At 48.3% G+C, this 18,230-nt stretch overlaps 1 protein-coding gene across 1 annotated transcript in view; it reads right to left on the bottom strand.

The window, feature by feature from the left end:
- Positions 1-9,065: 9,065 nt before the first annotated feature.
- The window catches only part of Map3k14 (mitogen-activated protein kinase kinase kinase 14), a 47,536-nt gene continuing 38,371 nt past the window's right edge, over positions 9,066-18,230 (bottom strand). The window contains exons 10-16 of the mRNA XM_038328975.1: positions 16,075-16,238; positions 15,592-15,742; positions 14,059-14,382; positions 13,466-13,572; positions 13,043-13,187; positions 10,857-10,957; positions 9,066-10,556 (exon numbers count right to left, since the gene is read on the bottom strand). Of these exons, the coding sequence (XP_038184903.1) occupies positions 10,392-10,556; positions 10,857-10,957; positions 13,043-13,187; positions 13,466-13,572; positions 14,059-14,382; positions 15,592-15,742; positions 16,075-16,238 (1,157 nt within the window). The 3' untranslated portion in view covers positions 9,066-10,391. The remainder of the gene's footprint in view (positions 10,557-10,856; positions 10,958-13,042; positions 13,188-13,465; positions 13,573-14,058; positions 14,383-15,591; positions 15,743-16,074; positions 16,239-18,230) is intronic.

Here is an 18,230-nt window from a genome sequence, read left to right as displayed (position 1 = left end):
ACAATTTCAATCCTTCCATAAACTGCAGCTGGGTATGGACAGAAGAATTACAATTTCTTTCTTTTTTTTTTCTTTTGGTTTTTTGAGACAGTGTTTCGCTGTGGCTTTGGAGTCTTCCTGGAACTGGCTCTTTAAGACCAGGATGGCCTCAAACTCCCAGGGATCTGCCTGCCTCTGCCTCCCGAAAGCTGGTGGGATTAAAGGCATGCACCACAACTGCCTGGCGAATTACAACTTCTTAAGACTCACAGTGGCACGGGGTCTGGCAGCCAAAGTTTGACGTTGATTCAGTTTGGGACTTCTGTGCCTGATTTAAGAGCGTTCTGTTAGAAAAGCCAAGTGACAATCTGTGGTATATGAGGTGTTTCCCATGCCCAGTTGTTGCTAATATTCTAGAAATACTGTCTCAGATCCTAAGGGTGCACTGAAAAGCCATCCGTTCTGACAGCTTTTTTTAGAGAGCTCATGGACTTTGTACATCAAAGCGAATGTGTGTGAATCAAGACCACTCTGTCTCTTCCTTCCATGTCCTTTCTTCCCCTTTATATAATTATATAGTGGGAATGACCACTATACAATTGTGGAACGAGGGCAGACAGCCTTGCTTCATTCCCGTGTACCCGTGGGGAACACTCGGTGCTCCATCTTTACGATGCTGGTGGTGGTTTTCTTCACAGATGCCTTTTATCACATTGAAGTTTTCTTTCCTCCTTTGTTCAGCTGATTTTTAGAAATAGTTATTATTATTATGATTGCTGTTATCATTTAAGACAGGGTCTCACCATTTAAGACCAGGCTGGCCTTGAACTCACAACGATTTGCTTTCCTCTGCCTCCTGAATGCTGGGATTAAAGGCATTCATCACTACACCCGGCTTCCTATCATCATCTTCTTCCTCCTCCTCCTCTATCATTTTGAGACAGTGTCTCACTCTGTAGACCAGCCTGGCCTCAAACTCAGAGATCAGCCTATCTCTGCCTCCTGATTTTGGGATTATAAGTATATAAGCCTGGTCAATTTTTTTTTTTATAATTTTAACTTTATTTTACGTGCATTGGTGTGAAGGTGTCAGATCCCCAGGAACTGGAGTTACAGACAATTGTGAGCTGTTATATGGGTGCTGGGAATTGAACCCAGGTCCTCTGGAAGAGCAGCTAGTGTGCTTAATTGCTGAGCTATCTCTCCAGCACTTCTATTTTTAAAAAAGACTTTTATAATATCTTATTTTAATAATTATGTGTGTGTATGCCACTTGAGAGCAGATTCACTTAGAGGTCAGAAGTGTACGATCCCTGGGAGATGCATTTATATACAGGAGATTGTCAGTCAACAGATGTGGGTGCTGGAAGTTGAACCAGGATTCTCTATAAGGGCGTTGTGTGCTCTTGACCACTGAGTAATCTCCAACTCCAGCCATCAGATCCGCTTGGAAATGGAGTCAGATACAGTTGTAAGTGGCCCAGAGTGGGTGCTGAGAATCGAACTTGGGTCTTCTGCAAGACACCAGTATGTGCTCTTAACTGAAGAGCCATCTCTCCAACCTCCAGCTGTTACTTCAGACAGGGTCTCTCTATGTAGCCTTGACTGACCTGGAACTATGGAGATCAAGTTGGCCTTGAACTCATAGATCCACCTGCCTCTGCCCCGCAAGTGCCGGCATTAAAGACATGTGCTGCCATGCTTGATTTATCAAGACTTTTTGTCAAGAGCATGATATTTTTTGTAGATCTTTCTGAGACAGGGTTTCTCCATGTAGCCCTACTATTTTGGAACTAGCTCTATAGACCAGGCATGCCTTGAACTCAAAGATCGCCTGCCTCTGCCTCCCGGATGCTGGGATTAAAGGTGTGCACCACCAATATCTGGCTAAATATTTATTTTTAAAATTATTTTTTAATTTTGTATATGCATGTATGGTTATGCACAGGTATGTGCATGTAACTGCAGATGCCAGTGGAAACCAGAAGAGGGCACACGGGATTCCTTTGGAGCTGGAGTTGTACACGGTTGTGAGCTTCCTGACTAGATGCTGGGATGTGAACTTGGGTCTTCCACAAAGCAGAGCGGTCTCTCCCTCCTTCTCTTTCCTGCCTCTGACAGCATCTAATGTAGCCCAAGTGGGTTCAAACTCCCTACATGACTAAAGCTGTCCTTGAACTCTTGATCCTCTTGTTTCTCTGTCCCTGAGTACTGGGACTGTAGGCCACACCTGGACATTATACTAGTTTTCCTTCATGTATTTTGAAGTGCTGAAAGGGAACACAATTCTTTAGGATAGTTTTTCGTTCTTTTGTTTTGCAGCCCTGGGGATGGAACTCAGACTCTTGCATATACTAGGCAAAAATTTCACTTTCTAGTCCTAGATATTCCTTTTAAAATGATAATAGTATTGCTACTATTTTGGTTTCCTATATATACACATATAATTTGTTTATTGTTTGTTTGTTATTGAGACAGAGTTTAATGCTCCTCTGGCTGTGTACTTGAGGATGACCTGAAATTTCTGGTCCCTGCTTCTAACAAGTTGCTGGGATGGCAGGCAGGGGCTACCATACCTGACTTAGGTCTGGAACTCAGATCCGAGCTTTTGTGAATGCCAGGCAAGCACCCAACTGCTGGGCTACACTCCATCCCCTAGTAGTATAGTTTCTCGAGACACGGTCTTTCTATGTAGCTTAGGCTAGCCTGGAAATTACCATGTTGCCCAGGCTGTCCTCAAACTTGCAGTCCTCCCGTCTCTGCCTTGTGACTGCAGGGATTGTGGATATACACAACCATGCCTGGCTTTACTTTCCCTAGCCTCTAAAAAAAATATTTCCTGCTGGGAGGTGGTGGTGCACAGGTCTTTAATCCCAGCAGTTGAGAGGCAAAGCCAGCCTGGTCTACAGAGGGAGGTCAAGTACAGGCTCCAAAAAAAAGCTACACAGAAAAAGCCTGTCTCAAAAAACCAAAATAAATAACTACATAAATGAATAAATAGTATTTCCTTTTATAATTAGAGAATTAACATTTGTTGATTACTATGCTGTGTGTGTTTATGTGCGTGTGTGTATGCCCATGTGCTTGGGCACATATAGAAGTCATAGGGCATTCACAAGAGTCACTTTTCTTCTGGTTTGTGGTCCCAGGGATTGAACTCAGGTTGTCAGGCTTGGTGTCAAGCACCTTTACTGACTGCTTTTCCTAACTCTTGGTAAGGAACCTCTTTATCACTGTGAATGATCTCCTTTATCTCTGCTATTCTTTGGTTTGAAACCTGTTTTGACACTGATACAGCTTTTCGGCTTTAGTCTCACTTTCGTGCTACTGGGGATTAGCCTTAGCGTGAGCTATCGCTTCACTTTGAAGCTCTGTATTTTTCTGTTTAAAGTGAACTTTAAGAAGGCAGCGTTTAGTTGAGTCTTGCGTTTTTCTTCTCTTTTTCCCTGATACTGTGGATTTAGTCCAGAGTGTGCATTCCAGCAAGCTCTCCCTCAATACAGCTGTATCTCCAGACCAAATATCACATTTTCTGTCTACTTAGGTAATCTTTTTCTGTTTAGAAGTGACTTTGTGCGTGTGTGTGTGTGTGTGCGTGCGTGCGTGCGTGTGTGTGCGTGTGCATGTGTGTGTGTGTGGGGGGGGACTGAACCCAGGTTAAACTCTTGTCCCTGCTAAGCACTTGCTTTAGAAGGGAGTTATGTGAGCTGGGCGATGGTGGCGCATGCCTTTAATCCCAGAAATTGGGAGGCAGAGGCAGGCGGGTCTTAGTGAGTTCGAGGCCAGCCTGATCTACAAGAGCTAGTTCCAGGATAGCCAGGTTTCACAGAGGAATGCTGACTTGAAAAATCAAAAATAAATTAAATACATACATACATACATACATACATACATACATACATACATACATACATACGGAAGCTATGTGACATCTGCCTTTTGTGTCTGAACGGATTGTTTGTTGTTTTCCATGTGTCACTCTGCTTTTTTAAATGTCCCCCTTAGATTACGTATCTGTATGATTCTATTGTATTTTCAAAGCTATGACTCTGTCTTGTTAGTTTGATTGCTTTAAGACTTAGACTATGCATCTTTAACTTATCACAAGTCTGCCTTCAGGTGGTGATAATATGCCAATATGTCAGTTAGAGAGAATCCCAAACAGTATAATGTTGTTTCCTCCTCATGACTGGGTACTCAGAACGGCACGTAAGAAACGAGAAGATGAGAGAGGGCTGAGATACTGCTCCGAGGGACAGCATCTGATGGGCACTTGGGAGACTCCATGTTTGAGAGAGAGAGGGAGAATATGAATATGAACTTGTAATGGTTAACTGAGCCCATGAACAGCACACCAGAGAGTTCTTTTTGCTTCTAGAGTGTGGCAGGCAGAGGACTAGAAATGCGACCTGATGGAATGCATGCAGAAACTGAGGAGGAAAATCAAAGATCACAAGAAAGGGCAGTTCAGGGGGCTGGAGAGACGGTTCAAAGGTTAAGAGCCCTGGCTCTGAATCGAACTGGAACTGAACTGTCCTGAGTTCAATTCCCAGCAACCACATGATGGCTCAGAGTCATCTCATAATGAGGTCTCTTCTGGCATGCAGGCATACTTGGAGACAGAAAGTTGCATACATAATCTCTCTCTCTCTCTCTCTCTCTCTTTCTCTCAGCATTTTAGAGATTGGAGGGATGAAGGAAGGGAGCCCAGGGTTTAAGGGTAAGGCATCAGAAGATGCTGAAATTCCCACAGGTGTGACTGTGACAATGGCCAGGCAGTAAAACCTACAGTTGAAGGGGTCCCAGTGAGCTTCTTAAATGGTTTCATTCTTGAATAGGGGCAACCTAGGGCTACCAAATATTTAACAAATCTGTCAATAAGCAGATGAAAAGGCAATCCCAGGACACCAAAGATAATCTGAGAAACATAAGAGTACTTAGAAGAGAAGCTGATCATTTTCAGAGATTCAAGGACAACACTAAACATGTATCATATAAAAAAATAACAGGATGCTATTAAAAAGAATTGAAGGAGAAAATTTTCTGGGAAATAGCACTGGAAAACAATAGTATTTCCAGAAAGCAAACTCCAAATACCAAGCTATAATGAGAGAAGAGAATCAATACGGAGTCTGCTTCTTTTCAAATGTGTGCATGCGTGTGCATGCATGTGTGCATGTGTCCTTCCTCTGGAGCCGTCTATATTGCTGTTTGGGACAGGCTCTCTCACTGGCTATAAGGCCATCCAGGGGTCTCAAGGATCCTCCTGTCTGCCTTCTCAGCATTGAGGTTATAGGCACTACCACCATGTCTGTTTTCCATGGGTTCTGGGGATTGAACCCACATCCTCATGCTTGCAAGATACTGACAGCTATCTTCTCCACCCAGATCTGTTTATGAAATCGAGAAGGGAGGCCCAGAGAGAACAAAGAAGTTGGAGAAGAAAAAAGTTAAAAATTCCCCTTCAATGAAGGGTCCCACTGGTTTGGAAAAGTCTTATGAATATTGGGCAGATCCAGCCTCGAAGTGATCCTTGCTGTGTCCAATACTTACATCAGGTACAACTGATTCACAAATTCATTTTTCATTTGTGTGTGCATATGTGTATGCATGTGCACACGTGTGTGCATGGGTGCTGTGCATGTGGAAGCTGTAGGTTGGCGTGTGCATGTTTATGTGTGTGAGCATGTGTTTGCATGTTTGCACACATGTGTGTATATGCGTGTTTTTGTATGTGTGGGTGTTGTGTATGCATCTTTGCATGTGTTTATATGTGTCTGTATGTATGCATGTTTGCACGTGTGAGTGCTGTGTTTGTGAAATCTGGAGCTTGGTATGAACATGTTTGTGTGTGTGTTTGAGCATGTTTGTGTGTGTATGCATGTTTCCGCATGTGTGGGTGCTGTCCTTGTGGAAGATGGAGCTTGGTGTGTGCATGTTTATGTGTGGGTGGGTGTTGTGTATGCATGTTTGCATGTGTGTGGGTGCTGGGCATGTGGAAGCTGGAGGCTGACTTTAGGAATCATCCTCGGTGCTCTCCCACCTCATTCATAGAGGCAAGGTCACTCTGTGAACTCAGAGCTCACAGATGTGATTAGTTGGCCAGCTTTGCTTTGGACATCTCCTGTCTCCACCTTTGGAGGCTGGGATTACAGGCTGAACCTCTCACCCACTTGGCACTTATGTGGGTTCCAGGTATCTGAACCCTGGACCTCATACTTGCACAGTGGGTGCTTTAACCAGCTAGCTCCCTGTCCCACAAATACAACATCACGCTAGCTCTTTGTCCACAGATACACCACCAAGCTAGCTCCCTGTCCCACAGATACACCACCCAGCTAGCTCCATGTCCCATAGATACAACACCATGCTAGCTTCCTGTCCCACAGATACACCACCATGCTAGCTCTATGTCCCACAGAAACATCACCATGTCAGCTCTGTGCCCCACAGATACACACCAAGCTAGCTCCGTGCCCCACAGATACACCACCAAGCTAGCTCTATGTCCCACAGATACACTACCATACTAGCTCCCTGTCCCACAAATACTTTATTATTATTATCATTATTGTTGTTGTTGTTTTGAGACAGGGTTTCTCTTTGTAGCCTTGGCTATCCTGGAACTCACTCTGTAGACCACGCCCAGGCTGGCCTTGAACTCACAGAGAACTTTCCTGTCTCTGTCTCCCTGGGATTAAAGGCATGCACCACCACCTCCTGGCTCACAAACTTTTAAAAGGGAAACCTCAGCAATTTTTAAGAGGAAGAAACTCATACAGGCAGCAGAGTTACTAATAATGGTTGACTTTAAAATTCTGATTAATTTTTTACCTAGAATTTTTGTGGTTGAGAAAAGTTAAAATGGTAGGCCTGCAGCTGCTCTGAGACATGCCTGGGGACCACTGACTTTTTAATTTTTTTTTTTTAAATCAGCGAATAAATTCTCCAGTGCTCTTGAGTCAGGGGTATTTATTTCTTTGATAAAGCTGATAAGGAAGGGCTGAATCTCAGTTGTTGGCCACTGTATTGGGGGCTGAGGATAGAGATGGACAAGGCGTTGTCTCTACGCCACAGTGCTTTTAAGCTTGTGACCATGTTTTTCCTGGAAGAGACCCTAAATCTCAGTCTTTAAAACAGCACGTACCCGCACTCGTCAGAGCTCTCGGCTTCCCACTGCGATGACGTAAGACCTCAACAATTCTTGAGAGGCTTTCTAGACCTCACTGCTCTTCCGGTAGCTCCAGGCCCACCGTTCGGAGCACGTGGTTCCTGCGGACTCGCCCCGGCCCTCTGCGGGTGGCGGCATTACTCGCTTTGGGTCTCTCTGGTCCTCCGAAGTGCCTCATGCAAGGTGGATTCGGCGACCGCCTTTGCAAAGGTCTTAAATTCCCAACCCTTAGCTTTTGCCAAATGTGTGCATTTGTACCTGCGAATGTGATCCCGTTTGACAAAATTCATTAAGACCCCGGACCGATCCAGCCCCCATTTTTTCTGCACAGCGCGGGGCTGCAGCAGTAATCAAAGGCACCCAGAGGGGCTTGGCTGGGGTCAGCTTTCCTTTCCACTCCCCGCCAACTCTGCGGCTTTACTCGGTTTCCCTTTCTCCACCTCCACCCCCGCCATTTCTGGCGCCGCCCACCACTCGGCCGCCTGTTCCCACCTGTCACCCCCATGCTGACGGAGGCTCTGTCCGGGAGGCGGGGAGCGGGCTGGTGGCTGCTGCCCCTCCGCCTCCAGTGCGCGCTTTGGTTAGCCAGGTGGAGAGGCGCTGGAGATGATGGGGGCGCTGGCGCCTGTGATGCTGCGGCTTCTGTGACGTTTGGCCAGGGATCTGACAGGCAGGAAACTTGAAGATTCATGCCAAGGATATGGGTGGGAGCAGCCGAGGATCTTTAAAGGTTTGGAGGTGGAACAGCCAGGGCACCGAGATTCAAACCTGGGGCAGCTGGCCACTCCGAAGCAGACCAGGTATGTGGACAGCACACCTGAGTAAGGACAAGGCTTGGAACATCAGCTGGCCACAAAGCCTCTGTATTTTTGAGGGTCTGGGATTCCTCCAAGGACAGCCGAATCTCTATCTAAACTGTAGGTATGTGCAGCACACACATCCATGTGATGCTTTCCAGGGTGATCTTACAATTTTTTTTTATCATTACATTTATTATTTGTGTGTGTGAACACTTGCATACCATGGCCAATGTGTGGAGGTCAGAGGACAACTTTTGGGAATTGGTTGTCATCTTCCACCATGCAATTCCTGGGGATCAAATTCAGATTGTCAGGTTTGCTCTTAAGCCTATTTACCTAGAATCACTTCAGCTAGCTTTTTTTTCCTTTTTTTCCCCCTACCTAGACACAGTAACATAAACCTTTACTTAATCCCAGCACTGGGGAGGTGGAAGCAGGGGTATCTCTGTGAGTTTGAGGTCAGCCTGGTCCACACAGTGAGTTCCAGGACAGTCAGAGCTACACAGTGAGACCATGTCTCAAATCTATTAAGAAAACTGTTTTCATCTTGAGACAAAGTCCAATGTAGCCCAGGCTGGCCTCCAATTCTTCCTGTAGCCCAGGCTGGCCTCCAATTCTTCCTGTAGCCCAGGCTGGCCTCCAATTCTTCCTGTAGCCCAGGCTGGATTACAGGTGTACACCGGCAGGTCAGCTCTTTCTAGGGACCGGAGTCAGATCAGACACTGCTCCATGACCGAGGATCTCATGCTGGGAAAGTCCTCACCATCCCATGCCAATGCTCAAACTGATACCAGGTAAGTCCTCTGGCTGTCAGGCCTCAGGGACAGGAGACGTGGGAGGTAGTGCTGGGGCATGCAAGCCCCTCCCCTCTGGTGCTGATGTGCTGCCTGGCCTTTTAGAGGTTCCCTCCCCTCTGTCCAGTTTGGCTGTGAGAGATGGGGCAGCCTAGGGAATGGTAGGCAGAGCAGCCCAGGGAATGGTAGGCAGAGCAGACCACCTCAAGGGCTGATGCCAGTCCTTGCTTCCAACAATGGGGAGACTTGATGGAATTTACCCCAACAGCTGTCAGGATTATGGAGTACAGCAAGCAGACAGGCAAAAGAGATACCACAGCCTACAAACAATCATCACCCCAAATTTTATTGCTTTACAGAACTCAGGCACACCCCAAATGCAGCACCATGGCTGCAGTTCTTCACGGGCTGAAGCCAGGAGCAGCTGAGCGCCTTGCGAATTGCTGGACTGAATCTATCTTGGCTGGCTGGGGGTGGGGGGATGAGCTTCTCCAGAGGAGGGGGGTCTCTGTGCCCCTCCCCACAATGATTCACAGTTAACTTAATGCTACATGAGTCCAAGCTTGACCAGGTGATCAGGAAAAGCCTGGCTAGGGCAATGGGGCTAGGATGCTCATCTTAAATCTGAAGGAGGCTTGAGGCAGTCAAGCCTGTGTGGATGATGGGGCAAGACAGTCCCTTCCCCATCCCCTGGCCTGCTGTGCCCATGCAGAGCCACTGCTCTGCTGGAAGGCAGCCAGAAAAGTGCTTTGAGGTCATCAGAGTGCAAAGTGCTGCTGACAGTGTCTTGTCACCATGAAGCTGGCGTGCCGGGTATTATCTATGTGCCTTGGCGGATGGCAAGTCCTGCATCTGTGGCTTTCTTTAGCATCTGTCATTTGAAGACCATTCCTGTCAGGTCTCACGCCATCCTTCAGTTCCACAGATGAGGGTCTAGGGCGCCAGCTAGCCAAAGGGCAGGCCTCAGTGAGGCTTGATGCTCCGAGGAGGAGTGGTGTCCAGCAGCCACAAACCCGAGGCCTGAGACTCGCTTCTATTTGATACCTTCTATGGTCCTTGGTTAACAAGGAGCTCAACACAGGACCTAGGCTGCAATAACCCGAAGGTGTGGTACATTCTACCAAGGTGCTAGCATCCTTCCTGCCTGCTCTGTCTCACACTAGTGAATGGCCAGGGAGGCCAGACAAGGGCTAGAAAGCTCCACGAGCCCCTGGGCAGGTACATCTGCGGCCTTGCCCTACATGAGGCAGGCGGGAGCCCAGATCTTCCACCTTCCTAGGCACTTGTTCTTCCTGAGCAGGCTAGAAGCTGCACCCCAACTGCTGGCAGCTGCTGACTGATCCGTGAGGGTCTCCTTTGGAGCATCACAGAGAGCACTGGCTCTCTTCCTGGGGGATGAGACCCGTCTTCCTCCTTGTCTCCTCATGAGTGAAGGGTTTCTCCTGCCAGAGGCCAGCAGCACTCAGGAGGCAAATCCTGGGAGGCGCTTTACCTGCTCCCGTTGCTGCTGCAAGCCCTGGTCTCACAGCTAACCCAGGGGCTGGCAGATCTCCCTGAGCAGACTCAACCATCATCTCAGAGAAGTGAGTACTGAGATTGAAAGGAAGCCTGCTGTGGGCAGAACGGAGCTGGTGGTGGAAGACAGGGCTATGGCTGATTCTCCAGCTGGCCGTGCTTGACCCTCCAGCTCCAGGCAAAGCTGCTGTCAGGGGCCAGGGTGCACTGCAAGTCGATGCCTGAGTCAGGCACCTCCATGTCATAGTGAACAGGCTGTCCATCTTTGGTCACCAAGCTGAAGGCTGTGGCTGGGATCTGTGGGGAGAGCAAAGCAGTGGGAAAATGGATGGTCCTAGACATGCTTGGCACCTGCAGCCAGACAGGTGGCCTGTCCTTCACTGGCCAGACACTGCCTGTCCTTCACTGTGGAGGACTTGAAGAGTCCTTCCTAGCCCAAGTGTAGGCTCAGAAACCCTCAACAGCCCCTGCCTGTCTTGCCCTGGGACCTGGAGGACAGCTAAGGTATGGGCCACTATCTTCCAGGGTGCCATTTCTATTTATTTGAAAGGCTTCCTCCTGGAGAACTCCGTCCCTAAGTGTGACTTGTATCCGTACCTGGCTGCTGATACCAGTTGCAATGTCTCCCACCTTGACCCGGTGGAATTCTCGGATGTGCAGGTGTTCGCCATTGAAAGACTGTATTTGAACCTTGACACCTAGAAGGCAAGGCTGACAGTGAGGGCAGAGCAGTGGCTGGTCACCCAGAGAGCAGGGACCTGGGACGGGCAGGGGCAACCTCTCTGGAGGCACAACTCTGTTTTCATAGAGTGAAACAGTCCAGCTGGGTTGAAGCAGCAGAGGGGAAATTTAGGTTAAGGGGCCCTAATAATACACAGCTTTTCCCAGCCAGCAACGCCTGGAGTTTGGCCTGCACCTTGCTAAGAAGCTGAGGTCAGCTTCCAGGGGTAAGTAATGCTATCCTCTGGATGGACAGCAAAAAGGCACTGAAGACAAGGGTCCCCTCCCTCTAAGTTTTTGGTTTATCACCATGTCTGTCTGTCTGTTTACTCTCCATAATTCCTACATCTAGACCCTCCCTTTTGTTTAGTTTTTCAAGATAGGGTTTCTCTGTGTAGCTCTGGCTGTCCTGGAACTCGCTCTGTAGACCAGGCTGGCCTCGAACTCACAGAGCTCCGCCTGCCTCTGCTTGGGGTTAAGGCCTGTGCCACCACTGCCCAGCTATTTTCTTCCTCCTCATTTTTTGTTTTTTGTTTTTAGAGTTCAGTCAACTGAGGCAGATGTGATAACATGTGGCCATTTTAAAGTCTTCTACAAACCCAATTAGCATAGACTAACTTCCTCTTTTAACACAGCCAGGGTGGGGTCTACTCAGTGGTGGAGCAGTTGGCCAGCACGCACAAAAGCCCTGGGTTCAGTCCTCAGCGACAGCAAAAACCATGAGGGGTTAGTCTTCCTAACAGTGGCATTAACTGAACCTCTCGGTAAAACTCTCTATTTGATGAGGGGTGGCAAGTGACTTTGTCATTTCAAAGTCCTTTTCAGTTAATATACTCCTGACTACTCCACATTTTTCTGTTAAAATGGATAAATAATATAATGAACTGTGTGCAATTTTAGTTTCCTGGAATCCATTTTAAACCCTCTGAGGAAAGGGGTACAGATGAGTTAAAAGACCCCAATCCCTGATGCTTCTCTGGCAGAGTGTCAAGGACGTCAGGCAGCCACCCTACCACTGAGTATCCTCCAAGCCCCTGTGAGTCCCTTCTGAAAACTTCGGGCACAATTAAATAATTTTATGTTTATTTATTTTTCTTCTTTGAGACAGTTTCTTTGTGTAACAGTCCTGGCTGTCCTTCCTGGACCTCACTTTGTAGACCAGGCTGGCCTCTAATTCACAGAATCCACCTGCCTCTTCCTTCTGAGTGCTGGGATTAAAGGTGTGTGCTATCACCATGCCCAGCAAATATTTTTAACTAACATGCCAATTCCAGAAAAGTCAAGACTCAACAGACTTGTTTTTTTTTTTTTTTGTTGTTGTTTCTAATAAAGAGAGAGAAAAATCTAGAGCTGTAAGAGACAAATTGGGCTACCCATCTTGACTCAGTGAACGTTTTATTTAAATACTGCCACCCCTAAAGCTTACACTATGCCATCTCTGATGAATTTTGAGCATTAGCTCCTTTGAGTCATACCATCCCAATTTTAGTCCAGACAGGAAGCGAGTTTGTCATGCTTCCATTCTCCACACTCTTAAATTAGACGGTAGGCAACGTAAAGGGTCTCCGAGCTCAAGTGCCTTTGCTATGGCTATGGGGCCTGACGTGAGTCAGAGGGACCCTGAGGAGGGCTGGTACCTATGAACTGACAAGGCGCACCTCTAACCTAGCTGTGTAACCAAGCTTGAGAATGGGCATTTGTGTGTCTTCTCACTGTCTAACTTCAGGTCTTAGGAGATGACCCCTCACTGCTGACTTCCTGATCAAACGCTCCTGGTATGCTCCTTCCTTCCCACTCAGCTTCTGGTCACTTTCCTCCCCATATTGTCAGCCTTCTGCAGCTCTACTGGTAGCCAGAGGGGGTACAACTGTTCTCCACTCCTTGTCTGGAAAGCCTTGTGAGCGGTTGGGGCATTTGGTCTAAACCCAAAGATGTGAGGTTCTGGGCGGCAGACCCCTCCTTCCTGATCCCTCTGTGATGGAGAGAGGCCAGTGAGCTCTCTCTCCACTCCTCCCTGGTCTTTGGCAGGAGGGGGCTGGCAAGAGGGGATAAGCAGACCATACCGTTGAAGTAGCTTGGGGTGTCCGTGGGCCGCCCCCGGGCCAGCACCATGTTGCAGCTGGAACTTCCTGCCTCTGCCTGACTGTTCCATGAATGCACGCCGGAACTGAGGGTGTCACGTGAGCTCTGAGAGGCCTTTGACGGGTTCTGAACACAAGAAGAGCAGGCACACACTCAGTCCTGCGCGCAGGGAACTGGCTCTGCCCTTGGTTGGGACACGAGGTCCTGGGCCTCTCCTAGGTCAGGACCTGCCTGTCCTAGGCAGATGGGGAAGGTGCATTTCTGTGTAGTACCAAAGCTACCCTCCCCACTTTCCTCTTATGTAAAGCCTTTCCTGACTCCTAGGTGTGCTGAAGGCATACTGTCTCAGTCTGTGACCTCACCGCGCCCCTCACGAGCCTAGGCCCAGCTGCTGAGTAGCTCACCTTTTCACTCTCTTCCGACAGCGAGAGGCTGTCGATGCTGAGGCAAGAGAGAATCTGTTCCTGCTCCTCCAGAGAGAAGGGCTGCGACAGGCTGTTGAGAAACAGTTCTGCAGGGGGGAAAAGAGGAAGACGGCCTTGAGGGGTGGAGAAGTCGCTAGGTTCCCAGGGTTCCTCCTGCACAACCTGCAGGAGCTGGCCTGCCAGGAATGGGGTGGAAGAAAGAAGAGGCTGGGAACAACAACAACAAAAATCCTGTGTGTGTGTGTGTGCGTGCGCATGCACGTGCACGTGTGTGTTCCCACGTGAGCACACCCATGCACAGCCACAGCCAAGTGCCATTACCTGTCTCCAGCTGTTGTGTGTGTGTTCCCGCACGAGCACACCCATGCACAGCCACAGCCAAGTGCCATTACCTGTCTCCAGCTGTTGTGTGTGTGTTCCCGCACGAGCACACCCATGCACAGCCACAGCCAAGTGTCATTACCCATCTACAACTGTTTTGTGTGTGTGTGTGTGTATGTGTGCACGTGTGCGCGCGTGCATGTGTTTCTGTGTGAGCACACCCGTGCACAGCCACAGCCAAGTGTCATTACCCATCTCCAGCTGTTGCAGCTCCAGCTCTGGGAAGGTTGCCCTCCGGTCTGGGAAGCTGGGCCCTTTGGCAGGGGCTGGGTCCAGGGAGGACAGAGGCAAGGGTTCCCATGTGCCAGTCTCCTCCTTGCTGAGGTTCAGGGCTGGAGCTCTGCTCTGTTCTGGTGGTTCTGGAGGCAGAGGCTCAGAGGCCCCGTCTGTGCTGGCCTTGGCTGGTGGGCTCTCCCTCGGTGGCGTGTGTAGGCTCTGGTGACAGGTGGCTTGGTCTGGAGGTGGAGGTCTTGGTTCCTTATATTCCCCTTTCCAAGGGCTTTTCAGACCTCCCACTGTAAGAGAGAAGGCACCCAAGGTGAGCGGGAAACATGCAAGCATGCAGACACCAGCCCAGGCAAGGATGGCCCATCAACGAAAAAGAATTAAACTATGTGTGCATGTATGTGTTGGTTATATGTGTGCAGTGCCCACAAAAGGCCAGAAGAGGGCATCAGTTGCAGCCACAGGTGGTTGTCAGCCACTGGACACAGGTACTGGGAACTGAACTCAGGTCTTCTGGAAGAGCAGTATGTACACTTAACTGTGGAGCCATCTTTCCAGTCCCACCATTTATTCCTTCAACTACTGCTGGTCTCCTTCCCATCTGCTGGACTACATTCTATTATGTTCCATACTTGACCCCCCCATTTGAGACAGGGCCTTCCTCAGTAGCCCAGGCTGTGCTGGGAACAAAGGTGTGTGCTGTCACATTTAGCAGTCCTTTTTATTTATTTTTATTGTGTGCGTGTGCGATTTTTTTTTAAACAACGTCTCACTCTATATCTCAGGTCTCGAAGTCCAGCAATCCTTTTTGCCTCTGCTTCCTAGGTGCTAGGATTCCTGGCATGAGTCGTCACTCCCAGTTTAAAATGTGTGTTGCTTTCGTTATTGATTTTTAACTTGCAATAGCGCTCTTGTGTGCCAGGCCTCCTCTTAGGGGTTCTCTTCACTTAGCACTCACTGCCTGCAGCTTTCAGAGCTCTCCTGATACTCTGTGAGTACTGAGTGATTGCAAGTGCTGGGCCATGTCCCATTCCCCAGTCACCCGCCTCTCCACTCTCCCGTGAGGGACTCTTAATCACGCTCGACTCCCTCTAACAACAGGGCTGCAGCACACCAGGAGTGGAGGGGTTGGGTCCCGGGTGTACGAAGGTCTGCCTGAGTGCTGACAGGTTCCCTCCAGCATGGCTGGAGCCTCCTGTCTATGCCCTCCAGTGCCCAGGAGTCCTGCTGCCCCACAGCCCCCAGCACTCGGTGCTATCAACTTTCTGGTCCTTTATAGTTGAGTGACTATGGGTGTGGTTTTAATTTGCACTCTGAGTCCATGTCATAGGCCCGCCTCCTCCATCTCTCAAGTCTTGCATCAGCCCTAAGTTACTGCCTCAATCTTCCCAGCACTGGAGGGAAGATGGGAAACCGAGGCTCTCAGTTTTGACTATCTCCAGCTCTGACCTCCTCTCTGCCCATGGCTTGCTGTCAGCCAAAGCCAACAAGGCTCTTACCTTGCTGTAATGCCTGGCCCACCTTCCCCCGAAGCTCCACGGCAGACGCTCGGTGGACAGGCTCTTTCTTCAGCCCCTCTTCGATGGCCTGGGCTGTGAGGGGTGCACAGGAGGGTGGAATCTCTCTCAGAGGTGGAGGCTCGCTGGCAATCTAGAGACCAAAACACAACATCAAGACCTGTTTCCCTATTCCGGCTAGCAGCCTTGTTTGCTACTCTCCGCAATTCTATGCTAGTCTGGGGATCTACTCCAAGAAGGGGGAGGGCTGAGGCACAGTTAGTGGGGAGAGTCTCTTTAAAAAGGGAAATATGGATCCAAATAGGGCAGGACAGAGTCTGGCAACAAGACACCATGTCTCCCAGGCCTAGTCTAAAGGAAGCTGGTGAAGTAGCCCAGCGGTCAGGCAGAAGACTCCTGCCATGGAAGAACAAACCTCACAAGCCTGCGGCCTGGGCCCACAGCTGCTCTGGGACCATCACTGACCTTGAGACAGAGCGGGCCTCGGAAGTACTGAGTCCAGGGGTGGCGGCCATTGAGCATGTGCAGCATCATGCAACAGCTGCTCCAGATGTCCACCTTGGCGTCGCAGGGCTTCCCCATCACCACTTCTGGGGCCATGTGTGTCTCTGTGCCAGGAATGTAGTCCCCTGAGAAAGCAGCGCCAGAGACAGAATTGTTACCTATGAATGCAGTGCCCTCACTACTTAATTCCTGGGTTACCCCAGGTGACGTACTTTAAGTTAAAAGTAATTACATTCTTACTGTGTGGATGTGTGCACACGCATATGAGCCATGACATACCTGTGGAGGTCAGAGAATAACTCTGTGGAGTTGGTTCTCTTCATCTTTACTTAGGCTCTGGGGACCAAACTCAGGTCACCAAACTTGCAGTAAGTCTTTACCTGCTGAGCCAGCTCACTGAATCATGGTTTTGCTGTTTTGTTTGTTTGTTTAGAAGCAGGGTGTCTCTATGTAGTCCTGGAACTATGTAGACCAGGCTGGCCTTGAACTCACAGAGATCCACCTGCCTCTGCCTCCCAAGTTCTGGGATTAAAGCCCCACTATGCCTGGCTATTTTTTTTTTTGAAACAAAATCTCAGTCTATATCCAGGCTAGTTTTGAACTCACAGGAATCCTTCTACTTCAGCCTCCCAAGTGTTAGGATTATAGGCACGAGCCACTTATGTTTACCTTGGCTGCATTGTTTCCATATAATTACATGGTAAATAAACAAAACTCCAACCCGCTCTATATGAAACCCAGGAAATTCATATGCACAAAAGTATATGATTATTAAACAGGCAAATAACAGTCAACATATATAATTAAGTGGATGTCAACATTTTTTTTCCTTCCAATTTTTTTTTTAGACAGGGTTTCTCTGTAGCTTTGGAGCCTGTCCTGGAACTAGCTCTTGTACACCAGGCTGGCCTTGAACTCACAGAGATCTGCCTGTCTCTGCCTCCCGAGTGCTGGGATTAAAGGCGTGCACCACCACTGCCTGGCTCCTTCCAATTTTTGATATTGAGTCTAGGGCCTTATGCATGTCTGGCAAGCATTTTACCACTGAGCAATAGCCCGTCTTCGCTATTTTGTGATGGGATCTCACTAAGTTGCTAAAACTGGACTTGAACTTGCAATTCTCCTGTCTCAGCCTCCCAAGTAGCTGGGATTACAGGCTTGACTAACATTGTTATTATTATTATTATTTATATTTTAGATAGGATCTCACTATGTAGTCATGGAACTCATTTTGTACAGCAGGCTGACTTTGAACTTCAAGCTCTGCCTGCCTCTGCCTCCTGAGTTCTGGGGTTAAAGGCGTGCACCACCACCGCTTGGCCTAACAGTGTTTGTATACTGGTGCTTTAAAGTAGACATTTTTGTTCAATATTCTTAAAAAAATAACAGGAGAAAGGATATTATTTTTGCAATGAAATATCAAAAGAACTGCTAGTTGTTTTAAGGGATATGCTTAGTTTAGACCAACAGACTCGCCCACACAGCCTTTAGCATTACACTGTCTGTGCTGGACACAGGCTTTGAGTGTCCTTATCCAAAACAAGAGGGCAGAAGCATTCTGGTTTTCTTTTTTTTAAAGAAAATCTAAGAATGTTTCCAACATACAGTGTGTTGGCAGTCTTGGAGATGGGCCCAAGGCTGTGTATGACAATGCTGTGGGCTATAGGCCTCCTCCAGACATACTGCCAGTGTGCTGGAGTCTGAGAGACACCCCAGAGCTGCAGCTTCAGAGTAGTTCTGGAGAGGGACGCTCAGACTTCTAATAGCTTATTTTCCCTTTGGTCAAAATAGAACCATTTGGGGGCTAGAGAGACGGCTCAGCAAAGAGCTCTGGTTGCTCTTCCAAAGGACCAAGTTCTGTTCCCAGCACCCACATCAGGAGGCTCACAACGCCTAGAATTCCAGCTCCAGGGGAGCCGATGCCCTCTTCTGGCCTTCAAGGACACCTGCATATACATTTGCATACACACACATTAAAAAACCAAAAAAGCAGATTTTTTTTTTTAAAAAAATGAACCTTATATTCAATACTTTTAAGTGGAGAAAACAGGTTACAGAATTGAATTAAAATGGTTTTAAGGAGGCATGAAAAAAACTTATGGAATTGTATAAATTAT

This window comes from Arvicola amphibius, chromosome 4 (assembly GCF_903992535.2).
Source record: "Arvicola amphibius chromosome 4, mArvAmp1.2, whole genome shotgun sequence".
NCBI classification, from domain to species: domain Eukaryota; kingdom Metazoa; phylum Chordata; class Mammalia; order Rodentia; family Cricetidae; genus Arvicola; species Arvicola amphibius.
This window is presented reverse-complemented; position numbering and strand designations above follow the sequence as displayed.